The sequence below is a fragment of the Pogoniulus pusillus genome, chromosome 10, assembly GCF_015220805.1.
Source record: "Pogoniulus pusillus isolate bPogPus1 chromosome 10, bPogPus1.pri, whole genome shotgun sequence".
Classification (NCBI taxonomy): Eukaryota; Metazoa; Chordata; class Aves; order Piciformes; family Lybiidae; genus Pogoniulus; species Pogoniulus pusillus.
Genome location: NC_087273.1, coordinates 24,321,920 through 24,342,129, shown reverse-complemented (window position 1 = coordinate 24,342,129; position 20,210 = coordinate 24,321,920). Strand labels below are relative to the sequence as shown.

General features: G+C 45.0%; 1 protein-coding gene across 1 annotated transcript; it reads left to right on the top strand.

Annotated features, from left to right (window-relative positions):
* The first annotated feature begins 44 nt into the window (after positions 1-44).
* On the top strand, positions 45-784 carry MRPL36 (mitochondrial ribosomal protein L36). Its single transcript, XM_064150053.1, has one exon. The coding sequence runs from the start codon at positions 92-94 to the stop codon at positions 413-415; it is 324 nt and encodes a 107-aa protein (XP_064006123.1). The 5' UTR covers positions 45-91; the 3' UTR covers positions 416-784.
* The last annotated feature ends 19,426 nt before the right edge of the window (positions 785-20,210 follow it).

The following is a 20,210-nucleotide window of genomic DNA, read 5'->3' as shown; positions in this document are numbered from 1 at the left end:
TGGTGCTGCTCAGCGCCCGGCGGCTGGGAGGTAGCGCGGCGAGCGAGGCGGCTGCCCTCACTGGTGCGCTTGTGCCCGCAGGGTGTGGATCATGCTGTCCCTGCTGGCCAGGGCCGCTGCCGGGCCGTTCCGTTCGTTAGGCCGCTCGGCCTTCTGTTCCCTGGCCCCATGGTGGCGGGCGGCGGCGCTGCCCGCGCCGGTGAGCCGCACGCTGCCGCCGTGGTACGGGGCGGCCGTCTCCCGCGCCCTGCTGGCCGTCCCGCCGCCGGCTGCGCTGCTGCCGCCCTTCCTCGCGGGTCTGAAGACGAAAACTTCGCTGAAAAGGCGCTGCAAGGACTGTTTTTTCGTCCGGCGCCGGGGACGGCTCTATGTCTGCTGCAAGACCAACCCTCGGCACAAGCAGCGGAAGGGGTAGCTCCGCGTCCAGGACCTTCTTGCCGGCTGGGAGCGAGTCCTGCGTTCTACATCCGTGCCACTGAGATCGGTCCTTTCCTGAATGCCCCGTGACATCTAAGAGCTGGCTGCTGGGGACAGAAACGGCAAACTGGTGAACTGGTGTAGTGTTTCTTCTTAACGCTAACGCAGGACGAGTTACCTTCCTGACAACCCTCGCAGTAATTTAAAACCATGGATGCTGAGAAGCGGAATGGGAAGACACAGTTCTCAGGAACTCTTACCGTCTCAGCCTTGAAGCCTTAAAAATCACCTTGCTGTTTAGGAAGGGCAAAGCTGAATCATTGAACTCAAATGCGTTTATGTTTAATTAAAGCAAAATGAAAATAAACACTGGTGATTGTGTGTTATTGCAATATGCAGTGAATCTTTAAAAAAAGCTGTTGAAAGCAGTGGTAACAGAGCCAATAGTTTCAAACTCTGGTGGGCTCTTAAGTGGCAAATATTTCTTGTTGAAAGATATTCATGTTCTAGCATTTGGCTTGGCTCATAGGTAAGGTAAAAATTTCTTTTAGCTACTGAGTTGTAGCAGATTTAGTCTTATGTGGCTTCAGTAATGCCAGTGTGAATAACCCTTGCTGCATGTCAGTGTGGGTTTTGAGGGGAGATAGTAGCCTTTTAATTAGTATGAAGTAATGACTTGTGAAAATTGTAGTGTCTAAAGACATCATTTAATGATATGATGCCCATTCACAGTATTGAGAAGTTTTCTTGGCTTCATCTCATTTCAGAGAAATCCTGTCTGATGTTGCTTGTGTACCTACTATACTACAGTTTTCCAAACCTAATCCCAAATAAAAAGGCAGTACCTGGGAACTGTTGCCTTTTGCGAGGAGCTTGTAAACCATTTTATGTCAGTGTCAGCAGTAAAGATAAAAGTAGTAGTTTGAGATTCTACATAATTTGTAAAGTTTTAGCTTTGCATAAATCAGCAAGGCTTTAGAATGATCCTTTTTATTTTTTAATACACCTTGTGTCCCTTGAAACAACTTGGAACTTGATCTAAGTGAACTTTTGTTTAGCAATGGAGTTGGGTTAGATGACCTCTGGAAGTCCCCTCCAAACCCCATCATTCTGTGATTCTGTGAACCCTTTCTCATGAGGAGAACATCTGGCAATAGTAATGCCTCACATAGCCAAGCATGGTGTTGAACGCAAACTAATGAACAGGTACCAAAATTGCTACAACGGCCAAAGGCATTCCTTGTGCTTCCGAATGTGGCTATGTTTGAGGCAGATGAGTTTGAGATCTTCCTGTGAGCTGCAGGTTTTCAAGAGAAGATCCCAAACTAAACTTTTGGACAGCTATCCAGTTACTGCTACAAGTTTGACAGAGTACTGTGAAAAGAGTTTCCTCAGCTTGGAAGAGGTAAAGTTGTTTGAGTTTGCAGGAACAGATAATATAACTTGAAGAACTTTAATGCCCAATTATGACCCCCCACAACTTTACAGTGACTGTTTTATAATAGCATATTTTTACACTGGGTGCTTGGTGGACAATGATTGCTAAGCCTGGAAAGCTGTAGCTAAGCAACCCAGAGGTGTGAACTGGTTCCCATGTATGGAGCACTTTGTTTTTTCACTCATCTGCCTCATCACTAGAAATGTAAGTTTGGAGAGAGCAGAGCAGGTTAATTAACATATGCAATATATCTCTGGGTGATAAGTTCTTAGCAGTGGAAGGGAAGAGATGACTAGCTTCACTAGAGAGATTGATTCAAAATGTAAAAGCCACCTCAAAGCCAAAGAATCTTGAAGTAGTGGGAAACTTGGCCGTATTTCAAAAGATTTGATTGAAATTCAAGGACTTGTGAATGAGAATTTATACTTTTAAAACATTTGTAGCTTGTGTGTCTAAATAAAACATGAGCAGAGAAATTTCTTGTATGAATTTTGCACCTTTAATGTGCCTTCCCAGTTAAACAGCTGGTAGAAATGTAGGGTAGATCTTAGAGCTCATGTATATTAATGACTGTCACACTGTTTCTGGTTGTTTGTATGGGAATTACAGTGTTGGTTACTGAATTCAGGACAATACCTCTTCAGCAATGACAAGTGAGGTCTTGGGAAGCCTTTGGAAACTGCAGTACTGGGACAGCAAGACTCTGAGGGGAGTAGACATCACCATTGTTTTCCTTTCACAGCCTATGATCTAGTTCTTTTCACCAAAACATTCTACCCTGCTTCAAACTAGCACAATAATAATTATTAAATTCTGATACCGGTAACAAAATAATTGCCATTCTGCTGCAAGCAGGTTTTGCCATGAAAAGAAACAAGGTCAAAGGACTTTCCAGATAAAATTCAGTTTCTAGGAGTGTGGTGGCAAGATGGTCACCATCACATTCCACAGGATGTGATAAACAAAGTCTCCACCATGGTAGTTCCCACAAGTAAGAAGGACACTCTATCTTTCTTAGGTGGGATTTTGGAGACTGGGTTCAGTCAAATTGTCAAACCTCTGTATGATGTGACTCATGAAACAATTTTGAGTGAGGACCTGAACAACAGGCAACCTTTGATCAGATAAAGCAAGAAGTAGTCCATGCAGAGGGCTTGGGACCTGTTTGAACTGGTCCAGACATTAAAAACATTCTGTACACGGCTTTGAGTGACAATGGTACAACTTGGAGTCTTTGGCAGAGAGCTCCAAATGAGACATGTGGTCGTCCACTTGTTTTCTGGGGTCATAGCTGCAGAGGCTCAGAGACAAATAAAAATGTGATGCTGCATGCATGTGGGATGAAGGGGGGGAACAACTCCTGCTTTAAAACTCCAGTTCTATTTGAAGATCTTTCCCTAGAGAGCTAGCAAGAAGGAAGATAGTGCATTCCCTGTGTTGTTTGATGGAGTCTTGTGAATGGTTTGGGAGTTACCTGCCCCCCCGCCATGAAATCACCCAGACTAGACTGAGCCATCTGGAAGTTAAGGAATGAAGCTTTATACTTCAGCTTAGCACAATATACAAGCAGATATTTATGACATTTACAGCTATATACAGAAATATGCAAGTTAAAAGTAATACACAACACCCCTCCCAGAAATCAGAGTCCCCAAGAAAGTCTCCCAACCACCTTTCCACCTTCTTTCCAACCCTCTGCCGTATCCCAGAGTTTTCCTTATGTGCAAGGTGAGTTTGGAGGGCTGGCAAGGGGGCTTAGAAGCGGAAGGATTAGTTACACAGAAGCAGCCCAGGAAGAAACAGAGACTCCCAGAGACAGAGACACACACACTGTCTTAGCTATGTTTGTGTAAACATCACCATTGTTTTCTTTTCACAGCCAATAATCTACTTTCTCTCACTAAAATTTTCCAATTAGCCTCAAACTAGCACACCATCCCTGCAGATGTTCAAGAAACATGTGACCATGGCACTTCAGGATATGGTTTAATGGCCATGGTGGTAAGTTTATGGCTAGCCTCAATGATCTTTAAGGTCTTTTCCAACCAAAACAATTATATGATTCGATGTTAATCCCAGAGGCTGAGGACAGGTTGGGTTCTTTCTAACTAGATGGGACAATTTAACCCCTACGAGGGGTAATGGCCTCATCTGTCTGGTCTCCTCTGCTCTCTGGGACTGAATTTGTCTCCCTGTAGGAATAGCTGAACTGCCCACAAAGCTATTATTGAACTGTTACACTTTACAGCCCAGTTTATTTAGGAAAGTGGTGGTGGTTTACTTCTATACCTCTGGGAGATAAACTGCAGCTGTTTTGTTATTGTTCTGCATCCCAGTCATAGTAGAGGCAACAATCTTTATAAAAGCTTCATCATAGTGAAGACATTGAACCTGATCTAAAAATTATGAAAGTGAGTATGGGAAAAATATTGGCACCCTAGATGAAGCTGTCACTTGCTGGGGTTACCCATCTGTCTCCAGAAGCGGGAAATGAATCTTTTAACCTAGAAGCTTCCACATTAGAGTTTGAAATCTGTTGTCTGTAAATATGAATATAGTGTTGAAAAAGAGCAGTATTTTTTAAGAGGCCACCTGATTTTATTGTGCAAAAGGGGAGAAAAAAAAGAGGACATAGTGAAGTTGTTTGATCTAAAAATACATTGATTCCATTTAGTGGTTGAAAGTAAGCAAAGGAATGATCAGGGAATAATGTTGATTGATAACACGGTGCCTAACTGAGGAAAAAGCTGGGAGCAAGCAGTCTCAATGTCCATGCAGTTTGAAAAGATATTCGTCACTATGAAGGAAATAATCTAGGAAGCTACTCCTTATAAAAGCAGTGACTAAGTTCTCTAAAACAGGTCACTTTCATAGGAAGTTCAGGCTTTTTGTGTAGATTATATGCTAAGTACATTTGCTTTCAATGCTCATCCTACTGATTTTAAGAAAAGTTCACTTGGTAATGATTCATCCTGATTACCAAGTGCATAGTCACAAAAAGAGAAGCTAGCTGATATATTGAAGTGTTGACATAGTAAATATGAAATGGTAACCTGAGATTCAGGCTGAAGGCTGAAAAATTGTCTTAAGACAGATGAAGGCGTGAAGTCTAGAACAGGTAGAGGCAAAGATAGAGGTCATTAGCTTTGAGACTTGTGAAACGCTCAGCATTTGGATTCTTCTTGACCATTACACAGTTGCAGTGTCTTTAGGCACTTTGAAAGATGCTGCCTGAGAAGTAACAATCATCTCTAGGCCACTTTGCTGGGAGAATGGTGATCAGTGGAAAAAACTGTAAAGGCTATGTATATACATAAGCTTTCAGCTCCTGTTATCCTGGCAATTACTTCATGTAATTATTTAAATACATCCATTAATTTCTGCACTGAAGAACAAGTGTCTGGCTAACATCACTCTTTGAAAGACAGTCTAGAACTTTCCTCCTCTCCCTAATCTTCAAACACCAGCTCTACATTTAATCAGGACTTCTTTATACTTATGCCAACATTATATTTTATGTTAAACAGCACTTCTGTTCCTGTGGAACTTACACACTTGATATTTATTTCAAGGCACTTATTATGTCCTTTCTCAATCTTTGTTTTCTGAAGCTAAACAACTATTTTTAATCTTTCTTTATAAAGCTGGCTTTCTCCTCCTCTCATTGTCATAGTAGCCCTTTTGTGTAAATTGTAAGAAGAGGCAATGTATTTTATTAGATCACTGATATAGTTAGAAAAAAAAATGAGAGAACTGTTTGGTATATAAGTCATTCTCACATATTCCCAAATCGTTAACAGCAGTTTTTCCAACTGTCTCAATTGTCTAACAAAAGATACTGCCTCTTCCTACAAGCATTTCCTCTCATACATTCTTAGACATTATTTTCTACACTATACATTTTATGAGTTAATCTTTCCTGGAATATATAATTCATTCCTCACCAATATGACAGATTAATACCTGTCTCTTTATTTCATGGAAACACATCTCATTCTAGCTACTTTGGGGCTGCCTCTGAAGAACTTATGGACCATCTTACACAGATGCCTCAGCATCTTTACTTGAAATACCAATATGCACAGATTTTTGTCTTACAAGCAGCCAGCCTACTTTCTTTCAGGTTATGGGTAATTTTATTATTCCTATAGACTCCTTTTTTCCCCCTCCCTGTCCTGGTTTTAACTCAGCCAGTAGCTGAGCTCTCACAGACTACTCACAACTTCCCAAATCAGGAATCAAACCTAGGCTTCCCATGTGGCATGAGAGAATTCTGCTACTGAGCCACTAATGCCACACCTTCCCCAGTCCTCTCCTCTGGAGGAGCAATGAGACAAAGGAGATGGGAGGGAGAGGGGAAATTTACCTAGTACAAGATAATACAAATTAAAATGCTAGTGTATGTATCAGCAGGGGAACAGACAAAATGCAAACTCCACCCACAAGTGAACCCAAGACAAAAGGGAAACACTGCCATAAAGATGGGGGGGGGGGGGAACCCAGAAAAAAACAGAACAGGAAACTTTACAAGTCATAGGATAGACCCCAAATCTCACAAATCTCTTTGGCCTCGTGTTGTGGCACACTTCAAATCCCTTCTTTCCCCCTTCTCTGTCTCTGGACATTTGAATGGGAGAAGAAGGCATGAAAAATTGCTTTCCCCCCACCTTGTGGGCTTGAAGGGGGAACAGCAAGAGGTGCCTTTTCCGCATGTATGCTGACGCATGAGAAAGCCTGCACTGGAATCAGCTGGTGATTGGCTGGGTCCTTCATGCAAGGGGACACAATGTCTAGGAAAATCATAAATAGAGTGATGGAGATCCCTGCCTTTACAGAGTTCCTGCTTTTGGAGAGTTCCCACTTGTGCACAGCTCCCATTTTTGCACTGTCCTCACTTCTGGACAGTCTCCTGCTTCTGCAAGTTTGACAAGTGCTTAGGTCCATTTGAGAGAGAGCAAAGAGTGGCACCTGCATCTGCCTTCTCCTGGACCACACTGTGCAGCCTGAATTCCTTCTCACTATCCCGAGCTAGCAGTTTGGCTCTCCCCTGTGCTGCTAAGGCAGTGCCTCTTCCACGATCTTTTGCCTTGTGGAACCTGTATCTGAGACACTCTGACTTTGGTGGATTTTGTCCACCTTGGACTTTTGCTGCATGTATCTGCAATGTGGATATAACTTGCAGTTTCAGAGGCTGCCAACAGAGAAATTCATCAGGGATCATTCCTAAATTCCTACCTCACCTCCATAAGTAAAGAGTGTTCTCTGCTCAGCCTGATTCATAAGTGGGGTAGAGCTGTGTTGTAGCCTTTTCCATTTTCTGACTTTCCTAAATCACTAAACTTGCCCGTAAACATCCTTATGAGGATTTCCAGACCAAACTGGAACCTGTAAATAAACCTGAACTAGTTCTGTGCCATTGTAGAAGCAAGCAGTTGGCACTTGCTGATCTTTAATGTTTAACAATCCCACCGCAAAAGAGCCCTCCGAGAGACTGAGGAAAGTACACAACTGTTTCCTTTCCTCTATTCCTAAGGCAGCTACAACAAATGTCCACCAGTATCATTTGGGATTCTGGAAAAGGGACCTGGGAGTATTGGTAGACAAGCGACTGAACATGAACCAGCAGTGTGCCCAGGTGCCCAAGAAGGCCAATGGCACCTTGGCTTGTATCAAGAATAGCGTGCTCAGCAGGACCAGGGCAGTCCTTCTGCCCCTATACTCATCACTGGTTAGGCCACACCTTGAGTGCTGTGTCCAGTTCTGGGCCTCTCAATATAAGAAATACGTTGAGGTGCTTGAACGTGTCCAGAGAAGGGCACCAAGGCTGGTGAGGGGGCTGGAGCACAGCCCTGTGAGGAGAAGCTGAGGGAGCTGGGGGTGTTTAGCCTGGAGGAGGCTCAGAGGTTCCACCCCCTTGTATTTTGATAGCATCAGAGTACACTGCACATCTGTATCTACTAAATCATATACTCTCATGGTTTCGATGTGCAAGGCCATCTGATCCACACAGTCCTTCTCCTCCACCTAGTTGGAGACAGGATATCCCTAATCCTGATCAGAATCACTTGCATGTTGTAAGAACGTTTTGAGGGTCCTTTCAAAAAGATCAGAAGCACTATCAATTAATTTGCTCTTTGTGGGAAATTTTCCAGTGGAAACTGGGGCAGTACTCTTCTTGACATTCACAGACCCACACACCTAGGACTGGAGTGGTTTTTCCGTCCCACTTCCTAATGTCCTCCCCGTAGTCATATAAATAAAACCACAGCATATGGCATGGTGTGTGCTTTCCATATTCTCTCTCTTGGACAGGGAAGCACCTGTTCTTAATAGCTGAAACACTAGACCATACAGGTAGAGAAAGGACATGTTCTCTTGGAGTTGGTGGATCTCCCAGGACAGTTCCTCCACAGCTGAAACACAGGCTCATAAAAGAGAAGAGATATCTCCCTCCTATTGCCAAAACAGGCTAATCATTTCATCTACTGTTTGTGCCTGGCCATCTGTTGTGGAGGGCCTGTAGGCCTGAAAAGAGGCTTATTTATGCCTTGCCTGGACAGGTCTTTTCTGCCAGGACTCCTGGTTGTAAACAGGTTGTGTAAGCCCCCACACACCCAGCTCATGTCTCCCTGGGGTAAGCCCATGTGATCCCCATATTTGGGAAAGTCCAGGCAAGAGCCTTCTGCCTATTATGGTAAGGTTTGGCTTACTGCCAGCCTGATTGGTCATTCTAGTGGCCAAAGGGACCATTAATCTCAGCCCACATTCAATAAATAGGGGTGCACAGGTAAACAATGTGCTCAGCTCAGATCCCATTGCTCTGACTCACCTGCACGGCTCAGACACATGCTCTGACCCTCACTTGCAGCGTTCAGCCGCTCAGACCCCCACGCTCGGATGCCATTGCATAGCTCCGATGCTCAGAGGCTCAGACCCTCATGCTCTGACCCTCATTTGCAGCTCACCTGCCTGCATACCTTAGATGCAGAGCTCATTTAAGCCTGCACATACATATATATAAGGAGCCTATAGTCTCCTAAGCCAGCTGTGCACATCTGCATGCTATGGCGTTATCAGGACCAGATCCTGCATTGCCTTTACCTACGGAGCTCAGACTCCCAGCAGCCACACACACTTTGCATGCCTGCTGCCTGTCACTGCCTGGTAAGCGCAGTTGCCGCTGAGATAACCAGGAAGCAGGCTTTGAATCGTCTTGTCCCAGGTTGAGGCTATAGGGTTAAAAAAATTTTTCCTGAGACTAGAAGATTGTTATTCAATGCCATAATTCTGCTACCTCTTTATAGACTGACAACAAGGTCAGTTCGTTCTCCTTTCCTCCTCCTCCTGCCCTAAGTGTGTGGCAGAAGCCAATTTATTGGGAAACATGTAAGCAGTAGGCCTCTTGGACGGTGGAGGCTTTGGGGAGGGGGGAGGATTGGAGCACTGGGGAGTGTGGATTTAGTTTTTGGGAATGGGGGAAACTTCAAGGGGGTTTGCCGTTGTAATTGCTCTGTAATGTCTATCACTGTATTCTCTCTCCAAATAGAATTCTGTATTTTCTCTCCAATTTGATTTTGAGAGTTTAATCTCTGTCGTGCTCTCTTTTAAAAAAACAGCCCACGACAGAATTTTTGGTGGCCCGTACGGGGAACGAGATGGTTGGTTGTGCATGGACTGAATTGGAGACAAATACAGAATTAGAGCTCTGGGGAAATTGTGCCTCTTAGTGAAGATGGCATGGAGAGTTTGAAGGCTTGGAGAAGTGAGCCGCTCCCCTCCTGGGTGGCGGAGGTGGGAGAAGGAAGCAGCAAGAAGCGAGTTTCTGAGGTGGTTGATGATGCTATGGGACCCCCGCCCCTGAAGCAGCCACGGCTCCTGCTGACCCACAGCAGGGTGCCGAGCGGCCCTGCCCGGGGCTAGCTGGAGGGGTGGGGGAGAGCGGAGCAGGCAAACCCGCACGTGTTTTTCCCTCTTGATGGGAATCCGCGGCCGGTGGAAATGCGGGCAGTGGAAACGCAGGCGGCTCCGGCCGTGCCGGTGGCCTCCCCTGCCGCCGTAGATCCAGGCAGCGTGTCGAAGATGGCGCCAGGCGGAAGCAGCGCTGCCCTCCGTGGCGGGCTGATGGCCGTGGTGGCCACCCTCTGGCTGAGCGCAGCCGCTACCTATTCAGGGCATGAGCTGGTGGCTGCGGAAGAAACGGCCGTGCCTTGGTACCCTTCCTGTCCCAGCGCAGACAGCGTGTACGGGCAGGCTGAGGCTGTAGACGGAGAGCCTGCGCTTGGAGTGTGTCCTACTGGGGAGGATGCGGAGAGCAGCGATGAGGATTCCCATCCCCCGCTGAGACTCAGCTTGAACTTTACGGTGGCGGAACTGGCGGTACCGAGCGTGGGAGGAGGAGGGGGTTTGCCCCGCTTCCCGAGCACACTGCCCGGTTCTGCACAGAGTAGCCAGCCAGGACTAGTGGCAGCAGCAGCTCTGGTGCCGAGCTCAAGCGGCAGGGCGAGCTGCAAAGGTGCCCTGACGGTAGCGGCTCCTCTGGCTGGTGAGGCGGTGGTGAGGATGGACGCTCCTGGTCAGGCAGTGGTTGTAGTGAATGGCATTCATCCTGTAGAGGATCTCTTCCCTATTCTGCCACCTGCTTCTCGTCCACCACCAGAACCTCCTCCTTCTCAGTTGTCTGTTGAGAAGGTGGAGGGAAAGGTGCTGGGAAAGGTTAAATAAATTTGAAGTAGACTGGGGAAGGAAGATAAGGGCACGGACAGGTGGTGTGGGGGTTCACCTTGATTGTGCAGCTAGAGAAGAGGAACTGTAGGACTCAGGGGTGGTGGATGTCCTGGTACAAGAGACAACTGGAAGCATGGGACTCTTGTAGATACTGGAACTCATCTGTGACAGAAGAGATGGGACTCATCTGTGGCGAAGGGATCTTCACTCCTGCATGCATGAGAAGTAAACTGGAGCAATAGCTTAAAGAAGAATGGAAATGAACTGGACTTAGTTGCCCCATCTGACTGCCCCAGGGGTGGAGACACACCATTTGAGATGACTGTGGACTGAGCCAGATTGTGCTGAGAACTCTAGGAGCATCTGCAACAAGTGATTGAGACTTTGCAGTGGACGGCTGCTTGGATGCACGGACTGCAAAGATTTGAGTGAGAATGGACTAGGACTGTCCATTACTGGTGTTGAGTGCTGCTGAGCACAATGCAGATGGAAACAGAGTTTCTTTGTTTGTGAAAAGGATTTGTTGGAGAATTGTATGGGTGTTTTCTGCCTTTGGGTGGGGGTACAACCTATCCAAGGGGTGGTTATCTCCTGGTGGGGGAAGTCCAGGACATGTATGTTGGGCAACACAGGAGGGTGGCAGGATCAAGTGCAAGTTTTGATTTGGACTGAGGCAGTTTGAGTTTAAAGTATGTGCAAGTTGTTACTGAGTTTCTTTCAGGTAGTTGACGTCATCTGAGAAGTCCCATTGGATGAGAAGAGTTGTGTCCAGGATCTGAGCGACAGATGGATTTGAAGGAAAGCACTGGAAAGATGCAAGATTTTGATGGCATTGTTCACTATATAGGGAATCTATTTCTAGTTAGATGAGTAGTGAGATGAGCAGGAATTATGGGATTGAATATAGGGGTGGAATGTCCCAGGTTGAGGCTATAGGGCTAAAAAATTTTTTTCCTGGGACTAGAAGATTGTTTTTCAATGCCATAATTCTGCTATCTCTTTATAGACTGACAACAAGGTCAGTTCGCTCTCCTTTCCTCATCCTCCTGCCCTGAGTGTGTGGCGGGAGCCAATTTATCGGGAAACATGTAAGCAGTAGGCCTCTTGGATGGCGGAGGCTTGGGGAGGGGGGGGATTGGAGCACTGGGGAGTGTGGATTTAGTTTTTGGGAATGGGGGGAACTTCAAGGGGGTTTGCCGTTGTAATTGCTCTGTAATGTCTATCGCTGTATTCTCTCTCCAAATAGAATTCTGTATTTTCTCTCCAATTTGATTTTTGAGAGTTTAATCTCTGTCATGCTTTCTTTAAAAAAAACCAACCCATGACACGTCTGTACACACACACGGCATGCTAGCCATGAACAGCCATGCCAGAGACAGCACGATATTCTCCTGAAATCCTGCCAGCTGAGAATTCTTGGACACAGCATCCAGAAGAAGCCAGGAGCACCAAAGGCAGAGATCGCCTCTTCGTCAGGAGAAAAGGTTGGAGAAAACCTGTTTCCCCACAAACTGGGAAGATTTATGCTTTCCCCTCAAGCCAGGAGGATTGCAGCCTCAGAGTCCACAGGCAGAGACCTTGGAGAATTGGACATCAGACACAGGCTGTGACACAGCCCTGGAGGGTTATTAAGAACTGATAGGAATTGTAAGTAAAGCTTTAATACCTCTGTAAATATCTGTTGCTTCTGCCATAGAGCAGAAAGAGTTTGAGCCTGCTCTGCTGGGCAAATAGCATAGGACCCCAAGCGGCATTAAGCCACGGGGAAAACTCCTCTCTCTGTTTCTAGTTTGAATGTTTGCTAGTTAATTAACAAATTCCTGTACGTATTTTATCCTAGATTGTTTTCATAACCATGTACCGACCTTTAATATTAATATACAGTGGTTGGGGGTGGCGAGAGTTCAGAATATTAAATTTAATAAATCTATATTTTTATATAAAATTATCTCGCCCCAATTAATTTCTCCCCTTCACCAAATAGGCGTAGGTACTGAGAAATCCCCCTCTGCAACACCATCTTTTATGGCCCAGGTTGTTATTTCCAATAAACCAACATATGACAGTGGAAACTTCCTCCACATCGCTGGTGTACATATGACCTCATCTGGGTCTGTATGGATGAGGAGAGTAATTTCTGTTATTATAGAACACTTCCAGCACAGCTAGTTCTTCAAGTGCTGCTGTTTCACATCTTTGTCAGTGACACAGACAGAGGAGTTGAGTGCACCCTCAGCAAGTTTGCAGATGACACCAAGCTGTGTGGCACAGTCAACTTGCTAGAGGGCAGGGATACATCCTGAGAGACCTGGACAGGCTGGAGAGGTGGGCCCAGGCCAACCTCATGAAATTCAACAAGGCCAAGTGGAAGGTTCTGCACCTGGGTCAGTGCAGTCTCAAGCACAAATCCAGGCTGGGTGGTAAATGACTGAGAGCAGCACTGAGGAAAAAGACCTGGGGGTCTGGCTTGATGAAAAGCTCAATATGAGCCATCAGTGTGAGTGCAGCCCAGACAGCAACCATGTGCTGGGCTGCTGTAAGGGCAGCATGGCCAGCAGGGCAAGGGAGGGGATTCTCCCCTTTTACTCTGCTTTCCTGAGACTCCACCTGGAGTACTGCCGGAGTGAGTTGAGAGGAGGCCACGAAGATGCACAGAGGGCTGCAGGAGCTCCGCTATGAAGACAGGCTACAAGGCTTGGGGCTCTACAGCCTGAAGAAGAATCGTCTTCGAGGAGACCTTGCAGTAGCCTTCTAGTATATAATGGGGGCTACAGGAGGGCTGGGGAGCAACTATTTACAAGGTCTTGTAATGACAGGGCGAGGAGTAATGGGTTTAAACTGGTGGAGGGGAGATTTAAACTGAATGTTAGAAAGCAGTTCTTTCCAGTGAGGGTGGTTAGACACTGGAACAGGTTGCTGTCAAGGTCCAGAGAGCAGAGATTAACAATATCTCTGTCCAGAGGAGCAAGATCTGTTCGTATGGATTTCCGTGTTGTGAAATTAAGGTGCAAATGAGACCATATATCACCACAAAACTATTAAAGGATAAGGTTGGACAAAACAGAGGGACAGAGGGGAAGAGGGAGAGAGATAAAGAGAACGACGGAGAAGGGAAGAAGCAGAGAAGGAAAAGAGCTGTGATCATATTACCCTCAATCGCGGGGGGGGGGGGGGGAGAGAGAGAGGCAGGTGCGTGGCCCAGGGATGATCTTCCGTGGAGTTCGTCAGGGTTTCTTTGGGGGGTGTGCAGCTCTGGTGGTCTGGTGGAGGTGCCACAGGTGGTCTGCTGGGAGTGCCACCCTTTGGCAGGCATTTCTCCTGCCTTTTATATAGTTTTCTGCTCAGTGTCCGGCTGCAGCTCCCCAGGAAATCTTCCTGTGTATTCTCATGCATTCACAGGGGTCCACCGCCACAGGGGAGAGGGCCTCCGCCCCCTCCCTGGCTGTACCTGTACATACCCTGAATAGACATACACCTTTTCCCTTCGGGGTAGCTAAGATGTAGGCATCCTGGGCATTCCAGCCAGGCTGAGGTCCAGAAGTTTTGAAGGCGTTGTCTGTTGCATCCCTGAACTTTAGGCCAAGCAAATAGTCTGAGTCCCAGAGGTTAACAAAGGCAATCTTTATCTTTGTTGATGAATGAGAGAGAGGATTTAGACTCTCACAGTTGCCCAGGGAGGTTGTGGCTGCTCCATCCCTGGAAGTGTTCAAGGCCAGGTTGGATGAGGCCTTGAACAACCTGTTCTAGTGGGATGTGTCCCTGCCAACAGCAGGCCATTGGAACTAGATGATTTTCGAGGTCCCTTCCAACCTAAACCATTCTATGATTCCATGACCTACATAACAACTTGCATGTAGTCGCATCCTTATCATCCTTACAGTTCCTTAGGTAATCTTTCTTTTCTCTGTTTCAACTGATTGCATAAATGAACTGTCAGTTGTTTTCCTGAAGTTTTGATACACTAGACTGTTAAATCTACTGTACTTTCCTCTTCTAGAAAAAGTCAAAGAAAGACACCTTTGTTCAACATGATGTACGCATGTACATCATGTTTCATTTGATCTTGTATTCTGTTTATTTTCACATGTTCTTATCAAACTCCTTCAATGCTGTGGAATATAGCTTACAAGCTTGGGCTATTTACTGCTGGTATTTCATAATTTAAAAAAAACCCAAAATGTTAAATCACTAGTCCAGAAATATTCTGAGACAGTTCTTTAGAACCTCCTGATCTTATATAAGTTGCCTGAACCAGCTGCTAAGGGCTTGGAGAGTCCCTCAAGGACATGCAAGCTGCCTGTCATAGAATCATAGAATTGATCAGGTTGGAAGAGACCTCCAAGATCATCCAGTCCAACCTAGCACCCAGCCCTAGCCAGTCATCTAGACCATGTGTGGTGGAAGGTCCAAATTATGCCTAGAACACATATCCGTCACATGCCCTAAACACCTGTCCGAATACCCACCTTGGCCCCCCCTTCCCTCTTCTTACAGGGTGGAAGAAGAGGGAAAGCAGACAAAAGCTTTGGCACCTCTCAGTCTCCCACAGACCCCATATCTGGCCTTGTTTTGCAGCTTGCTTTGTTCTGTGATAAACACAGGTCAGGATCCCAGGCCTGTGCATCTCCCTGTTTTGCAGAAGTAACTCAGGACTGGTTCTAGGGCTGGTTTTACCTGTTGCTGTTGGTCAGACGCTCGCCAAAGTGCTTTAACCCCCTAGCAAACTGCTTGTTTGCTGCTGCTGTTGTTCTGTTCGCTACCTGTGTGCCTTACCTGCCTGTGTGCCTTACCTGCCTGTGTGCCACCACACTTTGCATCGCGCCTCAGTGGGGACTTGCCCACGAGCGGCAGCCTGACCCTGCCTGACCGAGCCCGAAGGTAGGTAACGACCCAGCAACGACCTAGCAACGAGTTTCGACACTGGGACTTGCCGCCCGCCGCTCCAGCCCGCCGTGCCAGCCCGAGGGCAGACTCCTTGCTGTACACAGCACTCAATCGGACTGCTCCAGGCAGCAAACCTGGACCCTGCTTTGCCCAGGTGGCTGCTGACCCCCCGATGACTCCCTGAGAGCCACGGAAAACCTCTCTCGTGTCCGTGGGTCAGCTCAGACGACCTGCTCAAGCTGGACTGAAGAAGCAGCAAAGCCACATCGCATCATTACCACCTGAAGTCCACCACCTGGATTTCACTATAGCTATTTGCCTGCTTATGCTTTTGGAGCGCAAATATTGAGACTTCTGACCAGTGAGTGCCCCAGCTCTCTGTACTCAACTTTGTGGAAGTTAATGCCTAACCTTTAAGCAGCAGTTTGTGCTGCAGTCTCTATAGTTATAAATGCTTCTAAAGACTTCTCCTAAATCATTTGACTCTCTATATATACATTCTGCAAAACAGTTTTACCAACCACAGCATAGAATCTGTGTGTGTTAATTGTAAATAAGTTTGGGGAAGTTTTTCTTTGTGTAATTAATAAACTATTTAATATTTTTTTACATCGGCCTCCTTACAATTCACTCCTAACCCAGATTCAAACCCCTCCCTAACACCATGGCACTAAGTGCCTCATCCAGTCTTTTCTTGAACACCTTCAGGGATGGCTTTCTGTTACAGTTTTGAGTGAAGAGAGTTTCGTTTCCAAAAGCCTTCTTATTCTCCGCTCCAAATAATAGATGTTCTTGCCAAAAATTAGATCTCTTACAAAGCTGAATAGTGTGCTCAGTAGGATATCAAATGTACTCCTCTTAAACAATCTACTTTTAGAGATTTTTGAAGAAATTTGATGCATGTTTGTATATGCGAAGGTTTGACTGGATTCACCACTCTTCCTTTTTTTTAATGAACCAGCATAAAGCAGAATTTACTTACATAATGCAATGATCCATGAAGGTTACCATAACATCAAGGGACCATATTAACCGCTTGAATGGAATTCATTAGAAATTAACTACCACTTAAATTAATTTTCCCACATTCACAGGGCTGTAATGGTGGAAAAAGAAGCCGTCCATCAGCACGTACTGACAGGAGAGCTGTCATTGCTTTTATTTATAGGTGAATACATTAACTCATGAAGCAGCCTTTTCAGACCAAATTTTGAGATTTTGTACAAATAATGTACTTCAAAAGACTTTTTAATGAGTAATCCAGCCTCGGTTAAACAGGAACATACACTGCCTAGCACTTTTGCCACTGGTTATATATATTGTAGCCTTTTCATAAGAACAGAAGAAAAATTTTCTCCTAAAAAGATCCAAACCTCAAACTGTATGTAGTTTGTTTTCAAAGGATAATATTATTGATTCAACCTAGTTACAATGATATTATGTTATCAAAGTTGGTAAAACTATACAAATGAAAGATTTTTCATTGATTTTTCTTCTTTTGTACTTTGTTCCTCTGTTTGAATTTTTTCTCTCACAAATTAATATTTGTTGGGGCTATTCAGTCTGGAGAGGAGAAGGCTTCAAGGTGACCTTATTGTGGCCTTTCAATATCTTAAGAGGGCCTACAAGAAAGCTGGGGAGGGACTTTTTAGGCTGTCAGGTAGTGATAGGACTAGGAGGAATGGAACAAATCTAGAAATGGGTAGATTCAGACTGGATGTTAGGAGTTCTTCAACATGAGAGTGGGTAGACACTGGAAGGGGTTGCCCAGGGAGGTGGCAGAAGCCTCATCCCTGGAGGTGTTTAAGGTCAGGCTGGATGAGGCTCTATACTGCTTGATGTAGTATGAGGTGACCCTGCCCATGGCATGGGGGTTGGAACTAGATGATCCTTGTGGTCCCTTCCAACCCTGACTGATACTGTGATTCTAATATATGTGCAAGTTCCCAAACCATAGGGTGAAGCGAACAAGACAAGGTATGCTTTGGGTAAATTTACTCTAGTATAGTGTGGTAATCAGTTTGAATATGCTGCAAAGGGAAGGATTCTTGTGGCACTTGTTAGATGACTGCAGTTGCTATAACCCAATACAGCATTAGAAGGAAGTGTCTTTTTATCTATGTAAGCTTCATAGCTGAAGTTAGGACAAATTCCTACACAGTTTAAACTTTTTTTTTTTTAATAATAATTACATCTCAGAGCTAAAAGCTTTCCCTTTCAGAGTCACAAAACCACAGAATCACAGAATCATAGGGGGTAGAAATTACCTGTGGAGATCATCTAGTCCAAGTCCCCTTTCAGAGCAGGCTCACCTAGAGCAGGTTGCACAGGACACTGTCCAGGTGAGTTTGAAATTACTCCAGGGATGGACACTCCACCACCTCTCTAGGCAGCCTGTTGCAGTGCTCTACAACCTTAAAACACAGAAGTTCCTCCTCATATTTAGATGAAACTTCCTATGTTCAAATTTGTCCCTATTACCTCTTGTCCTGTCACTCACTGGGCACCACTGAAAAAAGATAGGCCCTGTCCTCCTGACACCTGCCCTTTAAGCACTGCTAACATTTTTTGTTTTCTTTTAACTGACAAAGGTCAGTAAATATAGAGTAGGATTGTTAGCTTCTAAGAAATACCCATGTATTAAAATAACTAAATAAAATCAGGTTTACATGTTTAACTGTGGGGTGTTAGCATCTATAATAAACAGTAGTGACACAGCATCAAATGAGCCTGTGTGCCAGAAGTATTGGTCACTGAAGTGTTTCACTCTCAGTGCTATGCAGAAAGAGAGTTTTGTGGACACTTTCCTTTATGCACCTCCATGCTTTCCATACCAGTGTCAAAAGAAGCTTTGCCACAGTTTGTTATATGAGGAACTAGGAGGATAGGTGGTCTTCTCAAGTATTTGTGTGACTTTAGTACTGTGTTTAGACACCTTACAAGCACCACAAATACACAAGCTTTTCCTGAGTTACCCACAGGTCCCTATCTTCACAGGGAAATAAAAGCCGTCCTTGGTAGCCCAAAAAGACAAACATATCCTGGGCTGCATCAAAAGATGCACAACCAGCAGGTTGAGGGAGGTGATTCTGCTCCTTTACTCTGTTCTAGTGAGACTCCAGCTAGAGTACTGCTTCCAGCTCTGGAGCACCCAACACAAGATCTGTTGGAAAGGGTACAGAGGAAGCCCACAAAGATGATCAGAAGGCTGGAACACCTCTCTTGCGAGGCGAGGGAGTTGGGTCTGTTCAGCCTAGAAAAGAGAAGGCTCCAGGGAGACCTAATAGCAGCCTTCTGGTACCTGAAGGGGGCCTGCAGGAAAGCTGGAGAAAGACTTGGTCATCAGACAAGTGGCAATGGTTTTAAATTAGAGTGGAGTAGAGTTAGGTTAGACATTAGGAAGAAGTTCTTTACTATGACAGTGGTAAGACACTGGATTGGGTTGTCCGAAGAAGTTGTAGATGCCTCATCCCTGGAAGAGCTTAAGATTTGGCTGGGTGAGGCTTTGAGCAGCCTGGTCTAGTTGGAGGTATCACTGCCCATGGCAAGGAAGTTGGAATGGGACGATCTCTAGGTCACCTTCCAACTCAGGCCATTTTATGATTCTGCTATTCCAGTGATAAAACTGGATGCTGTTATCTTTTACGTTGTCCCCTCCAAACAGATTCTTTTCATCAGTTTCTGAGAGCTATAGAGATGTTGCATGTCGAGGTTTAAAAACACAAACACAGCAAGTGAAGAGAAAGTCTTTTACAGGCTTTGTCCTGCAATGATATATGTAGCTTTCCATTTCAGTTATTTAAATATGTCTACACTGCTGTTCAAATATGCTGAAATAAAAGCTTTATGTCAGTATTACCTAACAAGACTGTCATTGCAGTTATGTCAGTCAGTCTCAACTCTATGTCACACATCTTAACAATGAATTTTTGTGTTCACTTTTCCTATTTTTGTAGCCACACTTTAACTAGTTAAAGTGAAAACATGTAAGCACTATTCCAGTGGCTCAAAATGCTATTTATTTAGCATGTAGGCAAGTGATTCTCTGGTGTTCTCGTGGCAGCCTGAGGAGAGCTTGTAGCTGGGAGCAGACTAGCCACTCTCCTCCAGAGGTAGCAACTGTCATAAGTACAGCATATGATTTATTTATTATTTAATGGATTTAGAGCATTTAAAATCCCTACAAACACTATTTTGGTTAATTCTTCCACATTTTATGTGCACTACCTTTTAGTTTGATTTGTACACACTAATGAACACACATGATGTATAATGTGAATGAGTCAGACAAACTAGGAAATTATGCCATTCTACTTAGTTCTCATCAGGGATTATGGTTAATTTGGTTAATTGATACAATATTGACTAAGTAATGACTCTCACTTCTGTTAACATTTTTACATTTGTTAAGTTCCCCTGCCTGGTTCTGCTTTTCTGCTTTATTTCCTTTTAAATTTTAAACATCTTAAAAAAGGTTCTTCTCAATTAATGCATTTCATGATTGAGGAACACTGAAATTAACTTCTAGCCAATTAAATTTTTACGAGTATTTGCTATTGTAGACAGTAGTAAAAACTTCTGTTTCAGCCACATCAATAATTAATTTAGAAGCACATGTCTGAAATACTTCCCCACATGCAAAGGAGTTGTTGTTCTCCCACAGCTTCCCTCACGGTTGTCCTGGTGACTCCCTTGGCACTAGTACGCCATTATTTTGTTGGCAGCATTTTGATTTCCGCGTGGTTAT